Source organism: Rattus norvegicus, chromosome 3 (assembly GCF_036323735.1).
Source record: "Rattus norvegicus strain BN/NHsdMcwi chromosome 3, GRCr8, whole genome shotgun sequence".
Taxonomy (NCBI): Eukaryota; Metazoa; Chordata; class Mammalia; order Rodentia; family Muridae; genus Rattus; species Rattus norvegicus.
Genome location: NC_086021.1, coordinates 38899283 through 38921733, shown reverse-complemented (window position 1 = coordinate 38921733; position 22451 = coordinate 38899283). Strand labels below are relative to the sequence as shown.

The 22451-nt window shown below is 40.1% G+C and overlaps 1 protein-coding gene across 3 annotated transcripts; it reads left to right on the top strand.

Moving 5' to 3' along the window:
* Window positions 1–1161: 1161 nt before the first annotated feature.
* Window positions 1162–22304, top strand: Rab14 (RAB14, member RAS oncogene family). Of its 3 annotated transcripts, none has more exons than XM_006234049.4 (8): window positions 1162–1297; window positions 10049–10107; window positions 11078–11131; window positions 12503–12680; window positions 15677–15743; window positions 18710–18797; window positions 19120–19150; window positions 20053–22304. In XM_006234049.4, exons 2-8 carry the CDS (start codon window positions 10056–10058, stop codon window positions 20228–20230), a joined length of 648 nt encoding a protein of 215 aa, XP_006234111.1. In that variant the 5' UTR covers window positions 1162–1297; window positions 10049–10055; the 3' UTR covers window positions 20231–22304. The 3 variants fall into 3 exon arrangements, with proteins under 3 accessions (XP_006234111.1, XP_063140864.1, NP_446041.2); XM_063284794.1 differs by lacking the exon at window positions 1162–1297 and adding an exon at window positions 1635–1765; NM_053589.2 differs by lacking the exon at window positions 1162–1297 and having other exon boundaries at window positions 10050–10107; window positions 20053–20341.
* The last annotated feature ends 147 nt before the right edge of the window (window positions 22305–22451 follow it).

Here is a 22451-nt window from a genome sequence, read left to right as displayed (position 1 = left end):
GTCCCTTTGGAGACACATAACATATATACCAAAATCCTTTAAAATCATCGGGGAAAACCTGGGTGTGGTGGCACATGCCTTTAATCTCAGCACTTGGGGATGCAGTGGCTCTGCAGGTTAGAGGCTAGCCTGATTCACATAGTGAGTTCCAGAGGGGCAAGAGGTACATACTGAAATCCTGTATCGAACCCCACCCCACCCCACCCTACCCCTCAAAAAAAAAAAAAAGAAAAAAAGAAAAAAAAGAAAAAAATCAACTTCTATGCTGAAGAAAATGCCTTGTTATACGTTATTAACCTATTCATCCTTGTGGCGATGTAATTGTAAAATATAAATTAAACGTAAATGTAAAACAAACCCTCATCCAGGTTCTTCAAGGCAAAAAGACATAAGACCAAGAAAGTGAAACAGTTACTTTCACCAAGGTGCCTTGGGAAGGTGGGAGTGGTGGCCAAACAATAAAAATGTCAAATTTCCTTCTTCCTGAAGGTTAGGTTAGACAAAGATGAAACACAAGACAGAAAGGGCCACCTCCTAGCTACATGATTATACAAGTGGGTTGGTCAATATGAGCCACCCTTTTCGTCTCTGACCGCACCAGGAGAAGCGTCTCTGGGTGTGGGCCAGCCTTGTTCCTGCTAGTCTCCAATTGGTCGGTAAATGTTGAATAAGTGCAGTAAATATGTGTGTGTCCCAGAGATCGGTATACAGAGGCGGTCCAGTGAGAAGCGGTTACGCGTATTAAAAAGAGTTAAGTCTCCAACGGGGATCATTCGGGACACCGGCAACCCTTAGAACTGGTTACCTGCGCAGTAACTCCGCCGGGAGGCGTGGCACACATCTGCGCTTGCGCAGACCCCTTTCCCCGCCCCTTCAGGCGTGAGGACCAGTGGGACGGGCTGAGGCCGAGGCGGGTCTACTCCAAAGGGGCAAACTGAGGAAGGGGCGTGGCCGTCAGGTCGGTCTCCAACACCCTCTTCCGGGCTCCGCTGGCTGCGCGCGCATCCTCCCCCCTTCTTTTGTGGTCCGGCCCATTGCGAGGGTGACAGGAAACCCTGTGCAGGGAGCGCCGCCATCTTGGGCCAGCCCGAGGAAGATCCTGAGGGAGCCGCAGGAGCAGCCGCCGCCACCACCGCGACTACCTCCCGAGTGTCTGCAACCTCAGGCCAGCCCGCCTTCCTGCCAGTGCCTTGGCCGACGGATTCCGGCCGCCCTCCCGCCGCGTCCGCCCTCCGCTTCCTCGTCCTGACGTCCCCCTCCCGTCCGGAAAGCTGCCCAGCCACCAGCAACCCCCCAGGTAACCAAGGCCTTCCGCAGGGGCCGCCCGGAGCCGGCCTCCCAGCCCGGCCCTTCCAAGGGGCGGAGGCGAGCCGAGAGGTAGGCGGGCGGCGTCCCGGGCTGGCCCCGCAGGCCGCGGCCGGCCCGAGGGTCGGCGGAGGGCGCCGGCCTGACAGGACTCTGCGGGGCGAGCTGTCGCCCGCGCCGCCCCGTCGGGCTCGCGCTCCCTGCCCGCACCTCCGCTCCGAAGCGTGCGGGGAGGGTGTGTTCCCACCTCTTCTGTCCGGCCTGCGGCGCACAACCGTGGCCTCCGTAGGCCCGGGTCTCGCCGCCTTTGCCCGCAGCTGCAGACCACCCCCGCAGTGTTTCCCCACGCGTGTCGCGTCGTCCTGCCACCCACGAGCCCCAGCCGTGGCAGTCCCACCTTACAGGGCCTCATCTTACAAAAGGCCCCGCATCGGCATCTCGGGCTGCCTCCCGTGTCCTTGTAAGCAACCGCTCTGTAGTCCCGCCTGAAGATTGGGTGTGTGGGACTGACTGTTTCGCGAGGCTCTCCGAATCCATGTAAAGTCCCTGGCCAGCCTGCACGGGGTTAGAACCTACACAGTGTCCAGAAATAACGAAGGGGAAAAGTTTGGGCATCTCGAGAATTTGAGAAAAGACGATGGAGTGGGAATGCTAAAAAACTCCAGTGTGTGCCAGGCACGGGTTTAGGTGTCTTCACACATAGCTTGCTTCAAGTGCCTTTTGAGAGTTTTCCGCATTTTTTTTTTTACTAAGGGGCGGGGGACGGACGACGGACTGAAGCCAGAAGTTGTCCTGTGGCTGAGTAATGATGGCACACACAGACTGGCTTTTTCCCCATACAGGCTAGTATGTTTTGTAGTACAGCATGTGTTCAGCGAGGGCTGAGACACACAATGCTGGATCAGTTCAGAGAAGTGACAACTGAATTCCATTTTTTTTTTCACTTTACTCTGGGTGATAACAGATAAGACCCAAACTCTATCATGTCAGCTGTTACTCTGGCAAATGCTCATTGGAGGAGAGGTGGTGGTAGGATTTCCTCTTTATTTGTAAAGAAAGCTGTGTTCGAAAGTTTACTGGTCATGGCATGTTGTTTCAATGACCTTTTATGTAAATGTGACTAATGAGTACAAATTTGACCCACTAATAATGCAGCTCCCCCTTTTCCCTTCCCTTCAGCAGGGAATTTTCTTGGGAATTCTGTGTAACTGGGAAATGGCAGTACTAGAGTGAGATTCCAAGGCATCGGGACTCCAAAACCTTATACATACTATGCATGGCCAAGTAACACTTCCTAGTTACTTAGCTGACCCTAATCAAGTTAATCAACCTCTCAGACTCAGTGTCCTTATCTATAAGGACTCCCTGTCCTTATAAATTGTGCCCACATTTCAGAGTTATTTCAAGGATTAACTAGAATTTAAAGAAAACTCGGGTTTGGCATGTAAGTGCCTGTAGTTTTGCTAGCCATATAATGGGTGTTTACTGTGTTGATCGAATCCTGTCGAAATAGACTCTGGCTTAACCTAACCTGCCTAATTTGTAGTATATAACCATCAATATATCACTTCTGACCTGGTTTCCTTATTTGTAAGATGAATGTTTAGGACTAGAGATTGTTTATAAAGTAGCTAGTTTACATTAGGGGCTCAATAAGTGGAGTTATTATAAAGATGTAAAAAGTTTAGGTTCTAATTGCTATTGAAAATTCCTTGGAATTAAGGGTGTTTTTTTTAAGTTCTGCTTTCTGTTTTTCATGTTAAATTTTATATTTGTAAACTTAAGCTTTGCAACAGAGCATGAAAATTTCTTGCAGCCAGTTTTTATAGGTCTTATTTGCATACTCTTAGCAAGATATGTAAGATAAAAATGTTCAGACTATAGCTCTGGAGGTGTTTATGTCATTAAAATGTTAGCATGTGGGCCTGGCAAGATGGCTCAGCAGGTAAAGTCTTTTGCTGTCCCTCTTGATAACCAGAGTTAGATTCCGAAGCCCACCTAGTAGAAGGAGAGAATGGATTCATGTTAGCTATTCTCTCTGATGTCTACATGTATACCCACATGTGCACATACATTCAGTCATACACACAAAAGTATTTAAAGTATTTTAAAAGTATGACAGGAGATAAATTATTAATATTAAGAGATACTATATTTCAAACTTTTTAAAGTTTGCAAAATAAAGCATCAGTATAGTGAGCATTAATACCGAATTACTGATGAGTGTCTGCAGTGAACACTCTTGGTCTGTCTGCACTGCTCCTCCCATACCCATCTGTATTTCAGACATATTATTAGTAAACTTTTATAATCCTTTCAAGTGCAGGTATCATTGTTTTTTCTGTTAAATACTTATATGGAAGTCAGAACACAGATTTGGGGGCACTTTATTTCTTATTCATATCACACTATCATTAGTGGTAAGGCTTTTTTTCTCTTTGGACGTTGTTAAGTAATCTGGTATTTTAAATTTTTTATTTACATTAATTTACACAAAAGTGCAACCTTAAATGAGTTATGAAAAGTTGGTTTCAGAAATGGACAGATTGTTTTCCAAAGTTGTATTTTTTTTTTTAAGATTTATTTATTATATGTAAGTACACTGTAGCTGTCTTCAGACACGCCAGAAGAGGGCATCAGATCTTGTTACAGATGGTTGTGAGCCACCATGTGGGTGCTGGGATTTGAAGGCAGGATCTCTGGAAGAGCAGTCAGTGCTCTTAACCTCTAAGCCATCTCTCTAGCCCCAAGGTTGTATTTCTATTATGGAAAAAAAATTGACCATTTTAATTAGATTGGCTATTAGATTGAGTATGAGAGTTTTCTGTTCACCTGACTGACATGTGGCATAGCATTCCGGTTCAGGGGCCTCTAAGCAAGGATACCCCCACTCTTGAGGTCCGTGAAGATAGAGACAGTGTTACTCCCTTTTTTGATTATTGTTAAAACCTTTCATAGTGGTTTGTGCTTAGTAGAGATGGGGTGTTTTCATGTTGGTGGTGTTTAATCACAAAAGTGGTCTTGTCTCCAGTGTTTATAACAAAGTATATACATAAAGCCTAAAACTGAAGAGCAGCATTCAGACTCCCGGGCACCAGGACTCTTTAGTGGGTTGCTCCCCTGCTGTTGCGTTAGCTAGATAGAGATTGTGCAGTGATTGAGGCAGAGACCACAGCAGCTATAAACAGTGAACAACAGCATATAGACACACGAGGAGTTAAACAATAAGCCTGCAGAAATGCCTGGTATTGAGTCTCTGTGTTTTACTCTGAGGAGGCCTCTACCAGCACCTTTAGAACTAGTTATTTGGGGGCTGGAGAGATGGCTCAGCGGTTAAGAGCACCCGACTGCTCTTCCAGAGGTCCTGAATTCAATTCCCAGCAACCACATGTTGGCTCACAACCATCTGTAAAGAGATCTGATGCCCTCTTCTGGTGTGTCTGAAGACAGCTACAATGTACTTATATATAATAAATGAATAAATCTTAAAAAAAAAAAAAGAACTAGTTATTTGGGGCTGAAGCGATGGCTCTGTGGACAAAAGCACCCACTGCTCTTGTAGATGCCCCAGGTTTGATTCTCAGTATGCACAGGGTAGCTCACAACCATCCAGAACTCCAGTTTTAAGAGACCTGACATTGTGCTTGACCTTTTTGCCCACAGACCATGTGGGTGGAGCATATACTATACATGTAGGCAAAATGTTCAACTCATACAATATTTTTTTTAAAAAAAAAACAACTCATTTATATAATCTTATTCAGGGAGAGATCTGATTTGGTTTGGCGTGACAATAACTACCATGCAATATATGTTTAGTAACCATTTAAATATAGATATTTTGACTCAGGAATATGTCCATGATTTCATTAAGTGAAAAGAACATGTTGCATGTTTTATACAATTGGTATGTAAAGCTTATATACCTCCTTAACGTGGTATGTTTCAGATTAAGGTAAAGTTGAAAAATACTTTGTTAAAGGAACATTAAGGATGCTTAATATTTAAAATTGGCCACTTGATTACATAGTGCAACAATCGCCAGTGCTTATAGGTTAGTGTGTGAAGGTTTCTTTTGATAGCCAAGGACAGTTATTGTCCACCTCGTGTGTCTTCAACAATTAGTTAAGTAGAGAGCATTGTGCTCTTTGGAGTCAGGCCTCTGAGCTCAGGTTCTAGGTCGGCCATTTACTAACTTTAGAATAGTGGCTAAGGGAGTGAATTTCTCCAAATCTCAAGTTCTTCAGTTTTTGCATGAAATAATAGCTTTATAGAGTTGTAGGATTAAGAATTCATGTAGGTATTACTGTAACACAGACCATTGTATGATTTATTCTCAGATGTTCCTTATTACAGTGGATAAATAATAATAAATCAGTATTACCAATCATCGATAGTTGTTTCTTAAATTTGTGTTTACTTCAAATGTAATTATTTAATTTTTCTTTTTTCTTTTTTCTTTCTTTTTTTTTTTTTTTTTTTTTTTTTTTGGGAGCTGGGAACCGAACCCAGGGCCTTGCGCTCGCTAGGCAAGCGCTCTACCGTTGAGCTAAATCCCCAACCCCTATTTAATTTTTCTTATTCAGAGTATTAAATTAGAAGCAAAGAAGTGAAAGGTCTGTGCCTTAAAGCATCACCTGGAGGAAGCAGACTGTGCCTGAAAGTAGTCATGCAGATGGCAGGATGGTGCTGTTTGTGAAAGGGAATTGATATTAACTGTGCTGGATACAGTATAGGTCCAAACTGCCTGAGCTAAATACTCTGCTTTCCTCTGAGTTCATTTCCTCTTTTGTAAAATGAGCAACCTAGTAGCTGTCTTATAAGGACGACAGTCAGATGAAGTAGCATTTAGAGTACTGCCTGGTACTTATTAAGTGCCCCAAAATGGAAACATAGCAGTTGTGCTACTAATTTACAAATTGTTCACCACACTTGTTTTCATAGATGCAGCAGTCTCTTTGTTTTTCTTTAAAAAAAAAAAAAGGCATTAAAGGCATCTTATATCAGTTTTATCCAAGTAATTTTTATTTATAAAAAGAAATGGAAGAAAAGGTAGCACTTGAGGCTGAGGCAGGAGTATTATAAATGGATGATGTAGTGAGTCCCAGGCCAGCCGAGATGATATAAGGAGACCCCATTTCACAAAACAAAATGGGAAGAAAATGCATTTTAATCACACGAGTTATATAGGATATTGCTAAGCTTTTTTTTTTTTTAAATCAGTGGATACCACAGGGTTGAGTGACTTGTTCTTTCAGCGTGAACTAACCAGCATTTTCTGCTCACATCCCCCCTCTGCCTTTTTTTGACCTTTGAGCTTTAACAAACTTGCCCTTAAATAACAGAGGAATATTTTTTCTCTTTCCAAAGCTAGGCAAACATATTTTGTTCACTTTTTTGGTGGCATGCTTTGAGAAAGTATTCCTGGCTTTCCTCAAGCAATTGTGGGCATATTTAAAAGGAGCCCCTTACACATGACTTGTAAACATGTAATTTTGACTGAATAGACAGACTATGAAATTACTTAAAATTTACCAGTTTCTTATTTTTTAAGAAAGATGTTTTCTGCCTTTGCAGAAATGAATAAATTTGGTGTTTTGTTTGTTTGCTTTTGAGACAGTGTCTTATGTAGCTAAGGCTATCCTCAAACTCAACATGTAGCCAAGGATGATCTCAAACTTCTTCACTGGTGCTCTTTTCTGAGTGCTAGATTATGGGTCTTGTTTATGTGTGAAGCTGGATCTTGGTACATGCTAGTCAAACACTTATCAATTGAGGTACATCCCCAGCACTGTCTGCCTGCTTATGCTTTTAGGGTTTTTATTTGTAATTATAAAAGAAACTTGAACCAAAAAATTATTGTGGTTAAGTAAAAACAAAGCATCAGTGTTCATCCTGAAATAGTGATTATTTAGAAAACTACTGTATTAATGCTTATTATTTTAAAAAATGTCAGAATTCATCATTTTAGTTGACATTTAGAGGATGCTGTGTGTCACAACTAGCATGTACACAGCTCAAGTAGAATTGAATTATAATTTCACAATTACTCCTAGAACACTTGAAGTTTATTGACTTTGGAACTGTTTAAAGGCCATAATTTTTGGGTGTTGTGTGTTGAGGCTTGAAGCCAGGGCCTTGTACATGCTAAGCATGTATTCAACACTAAAATACACCACAAAGCCCTGTAATTACTTGTTTGTCACCTGCCTGCCCATCCGTCTGTCCACCGGTCCATCCATCCATCCATCCATCCATCCATCCATCCATCCATCCATCCATCTGTCCATCACAAGGTCTCTCTTGCTGTCCTGGAACTCACTATACAGGAGTAGGCTGACCTCAAACTCCCAGAGATCTGCCTGAGTATGCCTCCTTAGTGCTGGATTTTAACATAATAAAATAGGAAACAAAGTATATACAAAAAATTTTAGTCAAAAGATGGGAAGAAAATAGGAAAATCAAGGGGAAGAGTGCAAGAAAACTAGTTTACAAATGACTACTTTGGAAAGGAGTTAGGAGTTAGAAACTAATTTGAGGAAAAGAATGTACTGTTTCCATACAGAAGAGAAATTAATGTATTAGGAATTTAATCTTAAAAGTTAGTTAAACAATTAGATCAAGTTTAACCTTGAGGCCAAGTTGTTGTGGGTTTGCTTGCTTGTTGCTTGGGACAGGGTTTTTTTTTCTCTGTGTAGCCCTGGCTGCCCTGGAACTCACTCTGTAAACCAGACTGGCCTTAAACCCAGAGGTCCACCTGCCTCTGTCTCCTCAGAGTGCTGAGATTAAAGGCGTGTGCCACTTCACTGCCTAGCTTAAGGCCAAGTTTGAGTGCCAGTGGTAGCTGAAAAAGAGGTAAGAGAAGAGTTACCAAGTCTAGGATATCAGCTGATCCAACTAGAAAAACTCCTCCTGAAAGAACTGGTTAAGGGAGTTTTCTGCAATGTTGGAGGACTGATTATAAATGTGTCACAACATGCTGGGTACATTGGGAGCAAGGCATAGACTTGTATTGATTGTTGTCTGTACAGCAAAGTAAGGTGACTGCAATTATGTGATGTGCTCTTTAGTTTTCTGTATTAAAGGATTTTTTTTCTTTGATTTTTTTTTATTGCAGATGTTCTTCCTATAGATTCAGTTTTATTATGTTGACATTTTATTTGAAATATAGCATAAGTTATCACAAAATATTCATTAAAACCCTAGAAAGCACACATTTTTGGACAGTTAATAAGTCTTGGTATGTATGATTTTTGTCTTTCCTTAGTTGAAAACTAGTGAAAAATAAATTCATTAGATGATAGCGGTATTAGGATATGTCTCTCTAGAACCTAGCACAGTGTTAGATACATCGAGACACAGCTACTCTTAATTATTTAATTATGCAATTATTGGTAAGTTTATTCAACATGTATGCTTGTCCTCCAGAGAAAGCTAGCACATGAAACATTTATACAGCATGTGGCTTGCTTGGGAAGATTGTTGTTGTTGAGACATAGGTCTCTGTTTTGTCCAGACTGACCTCAAAATCCTGGGTTAAAACAGTTCTTCAGTCTCCAGAGTATGAGACAGGACTAACGTATGTGTCATTGTGCTTGTGAAATTGGAAGCTTAGGAAAGAAATTGGGATTTTTCTTTTTTTTTTTTTTTTTTTTTTTTAGATCCAATTGGTAAGATATAATTGCCCACTTAAACATACAAAGCCCGGTACCAGCCATCCCTTGAGAACATTAATAACAACCTGTAACACAGAGCAGAATCTTAACATCACCTGCCATCTTGTCCTGCCACGGCTTCTCCCGGGATTTTTCTTAGGTTAAACCTACCTACAGCAGTAGGCTGTGATCCTTGGAAGCATCTTGATAGTAAGCTTTTGGATTTCATAAGTGTGAGTACAGCTTTATAGCATTTTTTTCTCCTAGAATAGTGTATAGAACTCAATTCATGTGCTTTTAATGTATTAAGTTGAGTCATACGAAATTGCTAATTATGTTCTTTTTTAAAAAATCTATAGGAACAACAATTTTGTGTGATAAAATCTAATTTTGATGTCAATTTGATTTGGATACATGATTGTTCTAGACGTTAGATTCTTTGCTAAGTGTTGATTTAAACTAGAAGAGAAAGTTATATTTATGTTAGTGATTACTTTGATATCACAACTTACTGATCAGTTAACAAGGAAAAGAACCTTAAAGGGAGAAGGAGCTATCTAATGATGTTTGACTTAAATTTATAAAAATTTTCTTCTTTGAAAGATTTCCAGAATAACTTTTTGTTGATATTACTCCTTTTTTCGTATATTTCCTCGAGTAAAAATTTGGAGTGTTTTGAAACAATTTTTTCATATTTTTGTGGATCACTTGAGAATATTAAAGTAACATTCAAGAGAGTTGTGAGGGTTGGGGATTTAGCTCAGTGGTAGAGCACTTGCCTAGCAAGCGCAAGGCCCTGGGTTCGGTCCCCAGCTCCAAAAAAAAGAAAAACAACAACAACAAAAAAACAAAAAAAAAAAACCAAAAAAAAAAGAGAGTTTGTGATCAGGTTGGGAATTTTACTGACTTAGATCAAAATTTTGTTTGTATAGTCAGTGTGTTTTCGTAATATGTATGATATTTTTAAATGATGTGTATGTATTTGTGTGTGTGTGTGTGTGTGTGTATGTGTTTGGAAAGGGCGGCAGTCATAGGTTTCTATAACTTGTGAACGTTTGCTGAATTAACATAGTTTTCTTTGTTTTCAGTGCCACCATGGCAACTGCACCGTACAACTACTCTTACATCTTTAAGTATATTATTATTGGTAAGTTTACTTAACGTGTATGCTTGTCCTCCAAAGAAAGCTAACACATGGAACATTTATACATCAGTACCTGAACATACTACTGCAGACGTGCATGCTTTTGATGACTTCAGAACTAAAGCTTTTTGATGAAGACACACATGCCTTTTCCATCATGGCCCCGGGTAGTGAAATGATGGTGGTTGTTCTTCAGGGCCACCTGCGAACATGTTAGTGTTGGGGTTATAAAATTAATTTCCTGCTTGTGCTGAAATATCCCAATGTCCTAAAAGTTTCAGGTCCTCTTGAATTCCAAAATAGAGAGAGAGCACCGATTCAGAATTGGTCGTGAAACACACACACACACACACACACACACACACACACACACACACACAGAGTTTTGTTTCTTTTTAAATGTCAAGACCTTGCTCAGATTGTCTTAATGCATTTATCCATGAGTGGTTGTAAATAACTGGAAAAGCCCAGATGGTAGGCTGAGTTGCAGACCAGTAGAAAAGCTCTTACAAGCTTATCCTGGCTGTGGACTTGTGTTTGATCTCCACAATGGAAAATAAAACACAACCTGTAAATAAGAAAAGACAAGAAAGGCCATGTCAAGTTTGTATAGCTTTGTGAGATGGCATCTACTGTAATGTAGAGATAAAACGAGACATAGTGAGCCAAGCTTCCAATTTTTAATTTGTTATTTATTTCCGTTTGCTTTTGTGATAGTTCGTTTGGATAGGCCAATGAATGCACTTGGGCTACCCATTTGGAAACAGTTCAGATTACAAGTACTATTCACCTTGTTGGTTGTTTACTAGTCTATCCTGCTAAAGTTAGAAGTGCTCAGTTTGCCTTTTGAGGAGGAAGATGCAGGGGCTGCAGTGTGATGTGCATGATGTTCTGTTACGCAGCAGTTATTGCATACAGTGATGCTGTGCATGAAGGCTGAGAAGTATAACTGCCGTCTGCTTTCTTTACACAGGGGATATGGGAGTAGGAAAATCTTGCTTGCTTCATCAATTTACAGAAAAAAAGTGTAAGTTCAATATGAAAGGTAAAAAAGACAAGTAGCTTACTTTATCCTCATGTTCTCTACGTTTTAAAAAGCACTATTTTTAGTGTATTTTATGCATCCGATTATAACCTGTCTCCATATTTACACTTGGGTTTTTAAAGTGCCATGATTATTTTTCTACAGTTTGTTTTAAAAGATTTATTTTTAAGTATGTGTGTTTATGTGTGTGCTTGTAGGATTATGTACATGTGAGTGCAAGGGCCTTAGAGGCCAGAAACAACAGATCCCCAGGAATTGGAGTGACTTACAGGTAGTTGTGAGCCATCTTGATGTGCTGCTGGGAACCAAACTCGAGAAGTCTGTAGGATCAGTATACACTTTTAACTGTGGAATCATTTCTCTAGACCCATGATTTTCTAATAGGTGCAGATAAAATACAGTATTATTGCCAATTAAATTGTCTTTTAAAAAAATTCATGATGTATGGTTATATTCATGTTGGTTATACTTATTTACTTATATATAAATAAAGACAGGGTCTCACTGTGTAGCTGTGGCTGACCTGGACTTGACTGTGTAGACTGAGTTGTCCTCAAACCCAAGGACATCTATCTCCTGAATGCTGGGATTAAAGGTGTGCCCCATCATGGCAGCTTGTTTGGATTTATTTATTTTGTTTTTTTGAGACAGGATTTCTCTGTGTAGTCCTGACTGTTCTGGTACTCACTGAGATCCACCTGCCTCTGCCTCCAAAGTGCTGGGGTTAAACATTGTGAGCCACCACTACATAGTACGAATTAATTTTTAAAAGTGTAAAATGTTAAATTTAACCCTATCTTTTCTTTTACTTTAAATGTATTTTTTTATCAACTTGTTTGTGTGTGTGTGTGTGTGTGTGTGTGTGTGTGTGTGTCTGTGTGTCTGTGTGTGTGTGCATGATCATGCATGTTGGTATATATGAATGTGTATGTTACATGTGGCTAGTACACACAGAGGCCAGAAGAGTGTGTTGGATTCCCTGGAGCTTAAAGTTATAGGCAGTTGGGAATTGTTCAGTGTAGGTGGTACAGGAAACTACACTCTGGTCCTCTGGAAGGACAGCAAATAATGTTCTTCACGACTGTGACATCTCTCAAGCTTCCCACCCCCAAAATCTTAGACACTTTTTCTGTATGTATCATTTTTTCACTATAATCAATTTTGAAATAATTAATAGAATTTTTTCTGTCTTTATCACTGGCTAAAGTTTAGAATACAATTCCTATTGAGGGTGGTGGAGAAAAAGGTCAGTATGTTGTAACTGATAAGCAAAATACAACTGAGAACATGGCATTTTTGTGCTGTGTTCCACACAAGTTTTCTGAAATTTGGCTATTTTCTTTTCTCCAACAGTTATGGCTGATTGTCCTCACACAATTGGTGTTGAATTTGGTACAAGAATAATTGAAGTTAGTGGCCAAAAAATCAAACTGCAGATTTGGGATACAGCAGGACAGGAGAGGTTCAGAGCTGTTACACGGAGCTACTATAGAGGAGCTGCAGGTGCGCTCATGGTGTATGACATCACCAGGTAAGATGACATCCTGCTTTGAAGTAAACCACTACTTTGGGCAGTATGGTTTCTTTTTTATTGATTTGGGTCTCCTTTAGTTTGTAATTGGATATCCGTAAATTAATTTATTTGGGGTTTTATGACTTCTGCTCTAAAGCTTGAAAAACTTTTTAACATGCTGATCTTCTCTAGAAGTTGGTGAAAGAAAGACCATGGGATAATGGGGCCTAAAAGAAGAACACAGACTGCAGAGTTAGCTGTCTGAAGAGAGGCGGCTTTATATGAAACTTACACTTCAGGAAGGCAAGCTAGTGCTAAGGAATTCTATTCGGTGTGTGTTAAAATCAACACCTCTGTGAATAGGAGCAGTGAGGCATGAGACACTTAGTAGACTGGTTCATTTTGGTGTTGGAGTATAATGAATGTTTGAATATTACTCATTTACTTAAATTCACTTTTCTACCACGAATTGAAGTGACTTAAAACCCTACATCAAGATTCAATTCATGACAACATGGTGTTTTCTAGAAACTCAGAGCATTTGATATGAGGTCACAAAACAGGAATATAAAGGTTTGACTTTGGAGCATGTAGCCAAACTGCCCCTTACTAGACCTGAACAGGTCTTTCTCTGCTGTGAGATAAAAATGAACTGGTCGCCTCTCATCATGATGCAGAGTCAGCCAAAGCACTCCTAAGAAGAGCTCCTCCCTCCTGAGGGGACAGAGACAGTGAGTGGGACCAAGTGAGAGCTGGAGACTGAGAAAAAGCTTTGTGCTGGCTCATTTTGAAGAGTCAGAGAGGCTGAGCATAAGAAGCCTGAGCTGTGCACAGGGAAGGAGCCCCTTGCTGTGTGACTCCTCTCACTCTGACACACTCTTGAAAATGCCGCGTTAGAATATTTATAGGGACTGATAGAATTATATACATAAAGCCTCGGTAGATTTTCAGCAAATAGTAAGGTAAGTTTTAATTTTCTTCATTGTATGGGCAGTTGGTACATGATCAGTAGATGGTCTTGTGGGGAGATTATAAACCTGGCTGTGGTACAGAACTGCCTCATTATGAGTTATTACTGCATTCCTGATGACTTAATTAAAGGTCCCGTCCATTACCAATACTCTGAAATATGATGTGTGCTTAACATGCAGTTTATTTTGCTTTTAAATATATATTTTAAGTATAGTAATATTGTGGTAAAATTTATGTGTATTCAAGTGATCAAAAGCACTTCATATGGAAACAGCAGAAATGTCCATCAGCTAAAGGAATGGATACACATCAATCAGGTGGCATATCCACACAGTGAACTGTTTTTGAGCTGTAAAAAGGATGACTGATACATATCAGATGTAAGTTAAAAGGCCACAGGTGATTCTCTATACTGACCTAGAATAGGCAGGAAGATCGCAAGGGCATGGCAGCACAGACTCTCTCTTCTGAGGGTCCTGTGAATGGTCTAGAATTTGATTGTAGTGATGCTAAAAGTAAATTATATTTTTAAAGGGCTTATGGTGATTGATTATATTTCAATATTTACTGAAAAAAGTACTTTGGATGTTAGGTTCTCGGTGACTTTAGATAATTCATGGTCTCAGGTTGCTGGAAGAGTGATGATACTTTTCTACCAATTATTTCTATCAATCCTTAACATTTTGCAACTTAAAAGTTCCCGCTTTGATAATAGTTTTTATCTTTGGTGTCAGCTATAACTGTTACAAGGCACTTTCCTGAGCTGACACTGAAGCTTGTTATGTCAGTAGTTTTGCCACAGTCAGAATGCAGTGAGTACGCTTGTAAACGTAGTGTGAAGTCAGGAAGTAGAAAGCTGAGCCATCCTAGCGTGGAACCTGTCTGCGTGTGGATGTGTTGTGTTAGGGTAAGTTAGATTAGTGCAGATGACATCATGCTTTTTAAATTTGCTCAGATAAAGTAAACATATACCACAGTCTGAATCTCCAGGTGCTTTAACCACCTTGCAAGTAAGAGCTGCAAGATAACAGCTTTCTTTCTGGTAGCTGAGGTCTTGAATTTCTAGATGAATGCATTAAATGCCCTTTTTAAAGGCAGTTTTTAATCTCTGTATTAACTCAGTCCAGAGTAGTATGGACAAGGAACTTCTAGCATTTAGGAAGTAGAGGAAAGAAGATCACAAGTTGGTGGCTGGCCTGGGAAGCATTTTAAAAAAAAGGGAAGAAGAAAGTAAAAGAACAGTCTAGCGAAGATGAGTGGTGTACTGATTTAGTGTGTCCGCCTTATCTCTGACTAGAGTCGTTAACTAGAGGGTAGGTGCAGAGGTACTGTCTCCCTGAGTGTGTTGTTGGGTACATGTTTGGTACTGTTCTCCAATTTGTGACTAGACCATCTGGATGATTTTAGGGAATGTTTTGAGTCTAAACTGCAAATCTTGGTTCTGAATAGTTTGTGGTTTGCTTGCATATTGGTGTGTTTATATACATTTGCCTTAAATATTTCTGATATCCTTAATATAGTTGGATATTGAGCTATTTAAAAATGAGTTGGTGGCCAGGTATGATGGCACGCACCTGTAATCCAGGACATGGGAGGATTGAGAGAAAGTTGGCTACATTAAGAGAGGGAAGATGGCTTGACCTACAGAGTGAGACCTTGTTTCAAAGCACAAAGCACAAAGTTTGGCTAGAGTTTTGAGAATTAGGTTGGTTCTGTTTACAGCTGTTCTTTGGAGTAACCATCCTGTCAAAGTAGGAGTTTGGATCTTTCAATTAAAGTTTGTATATGTATGTATAGATTTATATGTTATTTGCTTGTTTGTTTTTGAGACAAGGTCTCACTGTAGTACAAGCCATAATACAAGGGACTCACTTAGGGCCATGACGGCTCAAATTCAGGGCACTTGTGTCCTACCCTAGCCTTTGAGTTGTGGGGATTACAGTGTAAGGCACATCATACCTGGTTCTTTTTTGTTGTTGTTGTTGTTCTGAACCAATGGCAATCATGTGTAGAACCAACACATTCTGATTTTAACTTTGCAGAAGAAGTACATATAACCACTTAAGCAGCTGGTTGACAGATGCAAGGAACCTCACCAACCCAAACACTGTAAGTTAATACCTAACTGTATGAGAGGTTTACAGCTAACCCACACAGGGCAAGCCTTGTACTGGTGAGATCTTGTCATTTGGGTTGTATGAATAAGAGACTATTCCCTCATTCTCTTACTCACTCACTCACTGCATTCATATTTTCTTTGATGCTAGAGACCCAGGCCTCAGGTACGCTAGGCAGATATCTGCTATGAAGCTACGTCCCCAGTCCCAAGTATCTTGATTTTATTCTTAGACTAATTGAAGAAAACTCTTAGTTTTGGTTGCTTCCAGGTTTTCTATTTTTATTATATTTTTTATGTCTGGATCTTAAAAAAAACCAAAAACCAAAGCTATGAATGAGGTGGTGCTCTCAGAGTTATTATAATCTGAAATATAAATTTAAAAAGCTTCTGGATTAAGTTTGTAAAATATTACTATCAGAGGAAACTGGGCAAAACTGTGCAAGGGCTCTTTTTGATTTTTTACAGTTGCATGTGAATTTGTAATTATCTGAATAAAATGTCAACTAAAAGTAAGTATTCTATATACTCTAAATAATTAACTTCTTAGCAAGACAGAAAAGATACTGAAATGTTTAAAGGACAGCTGCCATTATTGTCTAGCAGAGAAAACAAGCTTCAGGTTTACAGAGAAGCCATAAAACCACCTGAAAGATGAGTTAGAAATGTGGTGATGGCTCAGTGATGGTGAGCGCAGACGGGCAGGGCCTTCTGCAGAAGCCAGCTTACAGGGGTGTCAGTGTTGGTGGGTTTCCTGGAGGGTGTTTGTTAGAAGAACAGTGTTTCCCTTAGCTTTGTACCTCTTGTGCTGCTAAGAGGCCTGGACCGGTAAGAGAGAATGAGTGGTGAGAGACCAGTTTTGCTAGTATGGAGCCTAGAGCTTTTGTTTTTGTTTATATTAAATTCGCTGTTGCTATGCATAGAGGCCTATGGATAAATGTCCATAGCAGCTTTATTTGTGATAACTAGAAACCAAAAGCAGGCCAGCTACCACAGACACGTGAATAGCAAAACAGTTTGGTTTTACATATCCCCACTACAGTGAGCTATTCAGCCACACCAAAGAAGGAGTTATGGTAACGGCATCAGCACTGATGAATCTCAAGAGAATTTTGCTGAGTTTAAAAGTCTAAAAAGCAGGGGTTGGGGATTTAGCTCAGTGGTAGAGCGCTTAAGGCCCTGGGTTCGGTCCCCAGCTCCGAAAAAAAAAAAAGCTTACATATTTTATGATCCCATTGGCGTGTTTCAAAATGGCAGTCCTGTAGACAGATAAAGAACAAACTGATTGCCAAGGGTTGGTTAGTGAAGGGTAGGTGGCTGATAGAACTGTGCAGAATCAGCAGTAGCAGTTTCTTGGTGGTGATGGTAGTTCTGTGCCCAGATGGAGATGACAGCTGGTGAGTGTTATTGCACTGCCCAGAACCACATGTGGACATAGTCACAGAAATGGGTTTGAAAAAATGGGTATCTTAGGGCTGTAATTGTACCAATGTTAGTTTTCTGGGTTTGAGAGTATAATATGGCTCTGTGAGTTACTAAAGAATTTAAAAAATGTTTTTCAAAGCCTACTTTATATTACTGTTTTCTATGAAATTGCCTTTTGTTTTTATGGGAAAAGTATGTACTTTTCATTTTTGTTACTGTTTTGTGCCTCTTTGTTACCAGACCTCTTGGGGGGTGGGCAGTAGAGACTGGAGATTGACGTGTAGTTGGGAAGAGAAAATACTTCTTTTTGAAGAGGGTGGTGGTGGAGGGAAGTGATGGAGACGGTGTGCCTGCTAGGCACATGCTCTGCCCAGCCTTCAGTCTAGAAGGTTTACCTCTTGGTTTGAATGCCTGTCTTATAATGACCCTATCCTAGGCTGGATTTCTCTTTAAGTGTCATTATTTTATTGTTCAAATGACTATGAACATTATTTTCCCTTGTCAGTGGTCACTTGCACTTTGAAGAATGTTTTTTGATTATACCATTTAACTTATATAGAAATAATTGATTAGTTCATTGGACCCCAACATTTGAAAGTGGAAGAGACAAAGTACTAATTTTATGTGGACAAAAAAGTTGGGAAGCACTTGTTGGTTGGAATCATTGTTTCCTAACATCTGTATCTGTTAAAAGAGGCAGAAAGGCAGAAGAGGGGCTGACATCTCTGCCCTTTGTGCCTTAAATAACCAAAACACCATTGTTTTCTTACCTTTAGTCTTTAAACAATTTTACTTTGGTAAAACTCCAAAGTAGACGGTGAGGTGATGTTTGTCCAAGGATTCGAACCTATTGTGTGTTTATCCCGTGCCAGCTTCTTTCACAGACAGAAGCATTGCTAGTTAGTGATAGAAAGTTATAACCCTCCTGGGATAACATCAGCTAGGACAGTGTTGTCTCTACGTCACAGTTTGCATTCTCTAGGGTTCTAATGCCCTCCGCTAACTCTGTCTTATTTTAATTTAAGGGGAAGGTAATTACTGTTACCCTGAATGAGTTAAACTGGTGGTTTTCAAGTTTCTTCAGGGTTGTAGAATCTTTTGAGAACCTGAAAGCCACAAGCCTCCTCCAGGGAATGTTCATGGTTATGGTGCTTTGCATTTAATTTTAGGGCATTCTTACTAATCTTGCTTACTCTTTGGCCTAGACCAGATATGAACTAACTGGCTTGTGAGCCATCTTCACCTAATGAATGACTTTTCTACTTTTAAGGGACTTGTGACAACAATAAAAATAATATTCAGCAAAACTCGTGTGGGGCTCACAAATCTAAAATATGCCTTCTCTTCCTTACGGCAGGTTGTCAGTCCCCCACCCAGCTTGTTGCCAGGGTCCTTCTTGGTGCTCTTGCCTTTGTAAAGGCTCTGTAGTCCAGGGCACTTAGGGGTCGTTTTTTGTCTTGTTAAGACTTTTGTATTTGAGAATTTTCATAGGTATTTTTGTTCTAAGACACCTTTTCTTTTGTTCACAAATTAGGTAATAATTCTCATAGGAAATAAAGCAGATTTGGAAGCACAGAGAGATGTTACCTATGAAGAAGCCAAACAGTTTGCTGAAGAAAACGGTGGGTTGAAGACTTAACACTCTTCTGTGGGAGTTTTAAAGGAGAGGAGTTTTAGATCATGCAGGTTATTTAATATTTAAAAAAAAAAAAAAAACCTTTTCAGAAATCTGAGTAAGGAAATGAAGTGTTTGTTTCTGTGGTACATGTTCGTAGTAATGCAGCTACTGAATGATAAGTGCAGATCTGCCCCTGCCTCAGACACGTGCTCCTTCATAAGGGCTGGAGGAGGAGGACGGGCAGCTGTGTGGGCCCTGCTCACATGTGACTGAAGAGTGCTTCTGACTCTGCAATGTTCTAATTTTAGTCTGAATTTTATTTTTAGGCTTATTGTTCCTTGAAGCAAGTGCAAAAACGTAAGTATGGCTAAAATGTAGATCATGTTTCAGTTCCACGTAGAGTAGAATCATGTGCTGTGTAAGTGGGTGATGCTGTAGACACCCATGTGAGCTGTGCTGTGTAGTGAGGCTGTGACAGTGCCCACAGCAGGAAGAGCAGTGAGCAGAAGCCTTTGTTTCACAGTACAAGGGAGTGCGAGCCTTTGTAACTTAAAGAGTTGTACCTCATCGTGTCCCCTGGTCCCAGGTCAATACATGAAACTGCTGGCGCAATCTCACAAGTGTCTGACTCTCACAGCCAAGGTTAAGGTTGGTATCTTGAACATGCAGCTCAGCCAGCATGTTCACACAGCATTAATGATCACCTTAAAGAATGATTCAAGGACATATGTACTCAGTGGCTAATGGGGCACAGTGAACACTTCCTGATTGTCCTTGGAGTTCAGCATTGACCCCCAGCACTCCCCAGTCATCGTTCTATATCCACACCAGGCAAGGACAGGCCAACCTCTTCAAATTTTTAGTCCCAAGAAAGCCGATCTGTGAACATGGTTAAACATGACTGTGTTGCCATCACATGATAAAGATAGCATAGTTTTACACATGGCTGTTTATAAAATACTGGTAAGCCTGGAATTCTGTCAGCACATTTGGAGAAGTTTTATTTGGAGAACCTGCTGTCATTTCAGAAGTGGCTATCTCAGGTGTCATGCAATGTATTAACAGAGAGCTGCAGTGAGTAGAAGATAGAAGTTCGCAAACCGATGTTCTCTTAGCCCAGTCTTCTGGTAATCTCTTATTAGATGACAGTGGCTAATTGGAAGACATGACAGTTCACTAAAGGTTTGCAGGTCAGCGTAAATGCCTTACATATTCTAGAAAGCTGTGCTTTGTGAATAAAGTTGTTGATTGTCTTTTAGGGGAGAGAATGTAGAAGATGCTTTTCTTGAGGCTGCCAAGAAAATCTATCAGAACATTCAGGATGGAAGCCTGGATCTGAATGCTGCCGAGTCTGGTGTACAACACAAACCCTCAGCCCCGCAGGGAGGACGGCTAACCAGTGAACCCCAACCCCAGAGAGAAGGCTGTGGCTGCTAGTGACCTCTTTGCTCTGGTCCCTCATTTGACCTTTCACCTCTGTCTGTTGGAAGCAGTACTTTTTACTGCCTTCTTGTCTTCTGTACATCTTACTGGGTTTAATTAAAAAAAGAAAAAACAACTCTTGTAAAAACAGTTTAACAATACTAAACTGCTAAACAACTAGATGTAATCAGGTTATCAAAGGCAAGTAGAGTAATAAATCTCTCCTGCATGGTAAATCTAGACTTCCCCCTTTGATTGTCCTTGTGATAGGTTTGTCACCAATCTATGATTTAAACTGAGCACTGATGCTGGACCTGATTTTTACCTTCCCTTTGGCAAGGCTTTGTCTAACTGTACGGTTTAAATTTGATCTTTTCAGCCTTTCTCCCATCTTTCAACTGTTGAGTATGTCTGTTGTAGCCAGTAAGTTCACTGCTGTGAAATGACTTCTGATGGTAGAGAAAAGGGTCTGCAACTGCTTTTGTTTTTGTTGGATAAATTCCCTGTTGTAGGGGTGGCATTTTTCTTGATGAGGTTTGCTTCTGTCTTAGCCTTGCACAGGGAAAAATACCCATTTATCTTTTCTTGTGCTTAATAGCTTTATCTTTTTTTTAAATTTTTACACTATCTTATTCTTTTCTCTTTAACAGAAAGTAAATATGTATAAAATTTGAAGGAACCTAACTAACAATACCTTCTGTGTATATTATTTTAATGAAGAAAATAAATTGATTACTGGCATTGGAACAGTATAAAATACCAGTTTGTACAGTGTGACCTATATGTGACCATGTTACTCTCTTCCATTTCACACAAGGAAATAGACACAGCTGCAGTTCACAAGTAACACTGGCTCCACTCCTTGGTGCTGGCAGTGTTTGGGGACAGACATAATGCTGGAAAGAGCTCCTGGCATCAGCGGAAACACTAGCGGATTCTATTCCATCTTCCCACTGGGGCTTACCTGCTGATTTCTTTTTTTTAACTGTTCTTGTGTAATCAACGTGCTCACCTGCTTTTCTTTTTGTAAACATTTTGTGTTATAGGCTGCATTCTTGCCTTACTGTATAGAAAAAGGAAGAAGGCTGGGTTTAATATTGCACATTTTAAGCTTTTATACCTTTATCTTAGAATGGTCAACTTCTGGACCAGATAGCCAGAACCACAGGTCTGCTGTTAAGGGATTTTAAATTGTGCATTTTTAACACTACAGTGAAATAATTTGGTATTATCCTTTGTGTTCATAGTTTGAGGGGCTATTTTATGTCATGTTGGCATAAATTGTTTTGTAAAAGGGAAGGTGTTTCTAAATGTGTGCACTGAAATAACGTAAGTCACTGCTTTGCACTGGGTGGTCTGGCCACGGGAAGAACACCACCTTGCAAGAGGAAGCGATCTCGGCAGCACCTGCTTCACTCAGTTCTTCCCTTCTCTTGGTTTCTAGCAGAGTTTAAAATGGCTGAGAATTGAGAGGTCATTGGAAATGCACGTAGGTAAGCCTGAGCACATTATATAAAATGCTCCTAGCTCAATGCTGTGTTTAAAATACACATTTTAAATCCCTCTTTACCAGACACTAATGTAAAAGTACATCTTCTGGATTATAAACATGTGGTTCCAGAGTTTTGTATAGTCAATGTTAAATAAAAGCCAAAACTGGAATGTGCAGAAAATAGGATTCGGGTTTTTTTTTTTTTTTTTTTTTTTTTTTTTTGGGTGGATTCACCGTTTTTGTCCTTGTTTAACTTACAGGAATCTTGGCGTAGGCTGGTATGTTCTGTTAAAGACTTAGCGTGATCCATTTGCTTATATACTGTTGCATCACAAGGGATTCACCCAGGGACCATGGCCTGCTGGTGTGTGTATATATTTACAGAACAAATCACCCATGGGGATATAAGGTGGCAATCACAAAGTAAAGACCCTCGGCCTGTTTAGGTGCAATACCCCAGTTCCCAAAGTTAGTTACAGTGGGTCTCAATTGTTTTTGTGACAGAAGGATTTATTCAGACTGCTGTACTCTTTATTTGATGTAACAAAATGCTATTATCTAAATATTTGTAAATAAAGTACCTGTATCTAGATTAAATTGAACGTAGTTGTATTATTTTTGAACTGTGAGACATTTTTCAAATGAATATTTGAACTATCAATTTTTATTGCAGCATTGTGCTTAGTGTATGGTGAGGTCTGGGCAACAAAAAAACTACCAACTGGGCTGGAGGTTCATCCGTGT

Coding starts and splice junctions, on each gene's coding strand:
- Rab14 (XM_006234049.4), top strand. CDS start 10,056: ATGGCAACTGCACCGTACAACTACTCTTACATCTTTAAGTATATTATT. Junction 12,681..15,676: donor ATGGTGTATGACATCACCAG/GTAAGATGACAT, acceptor TTAACTTTGCAG/AAGAAGTACATATAACCACT. Junction 18,798..19,119: donor ACAGTTTGCTGAAGAAAACG/GTGGGTTGAAGA, acceptor TTTTATTTTTAG/GCTTATTGTTCCTTGAAGCA.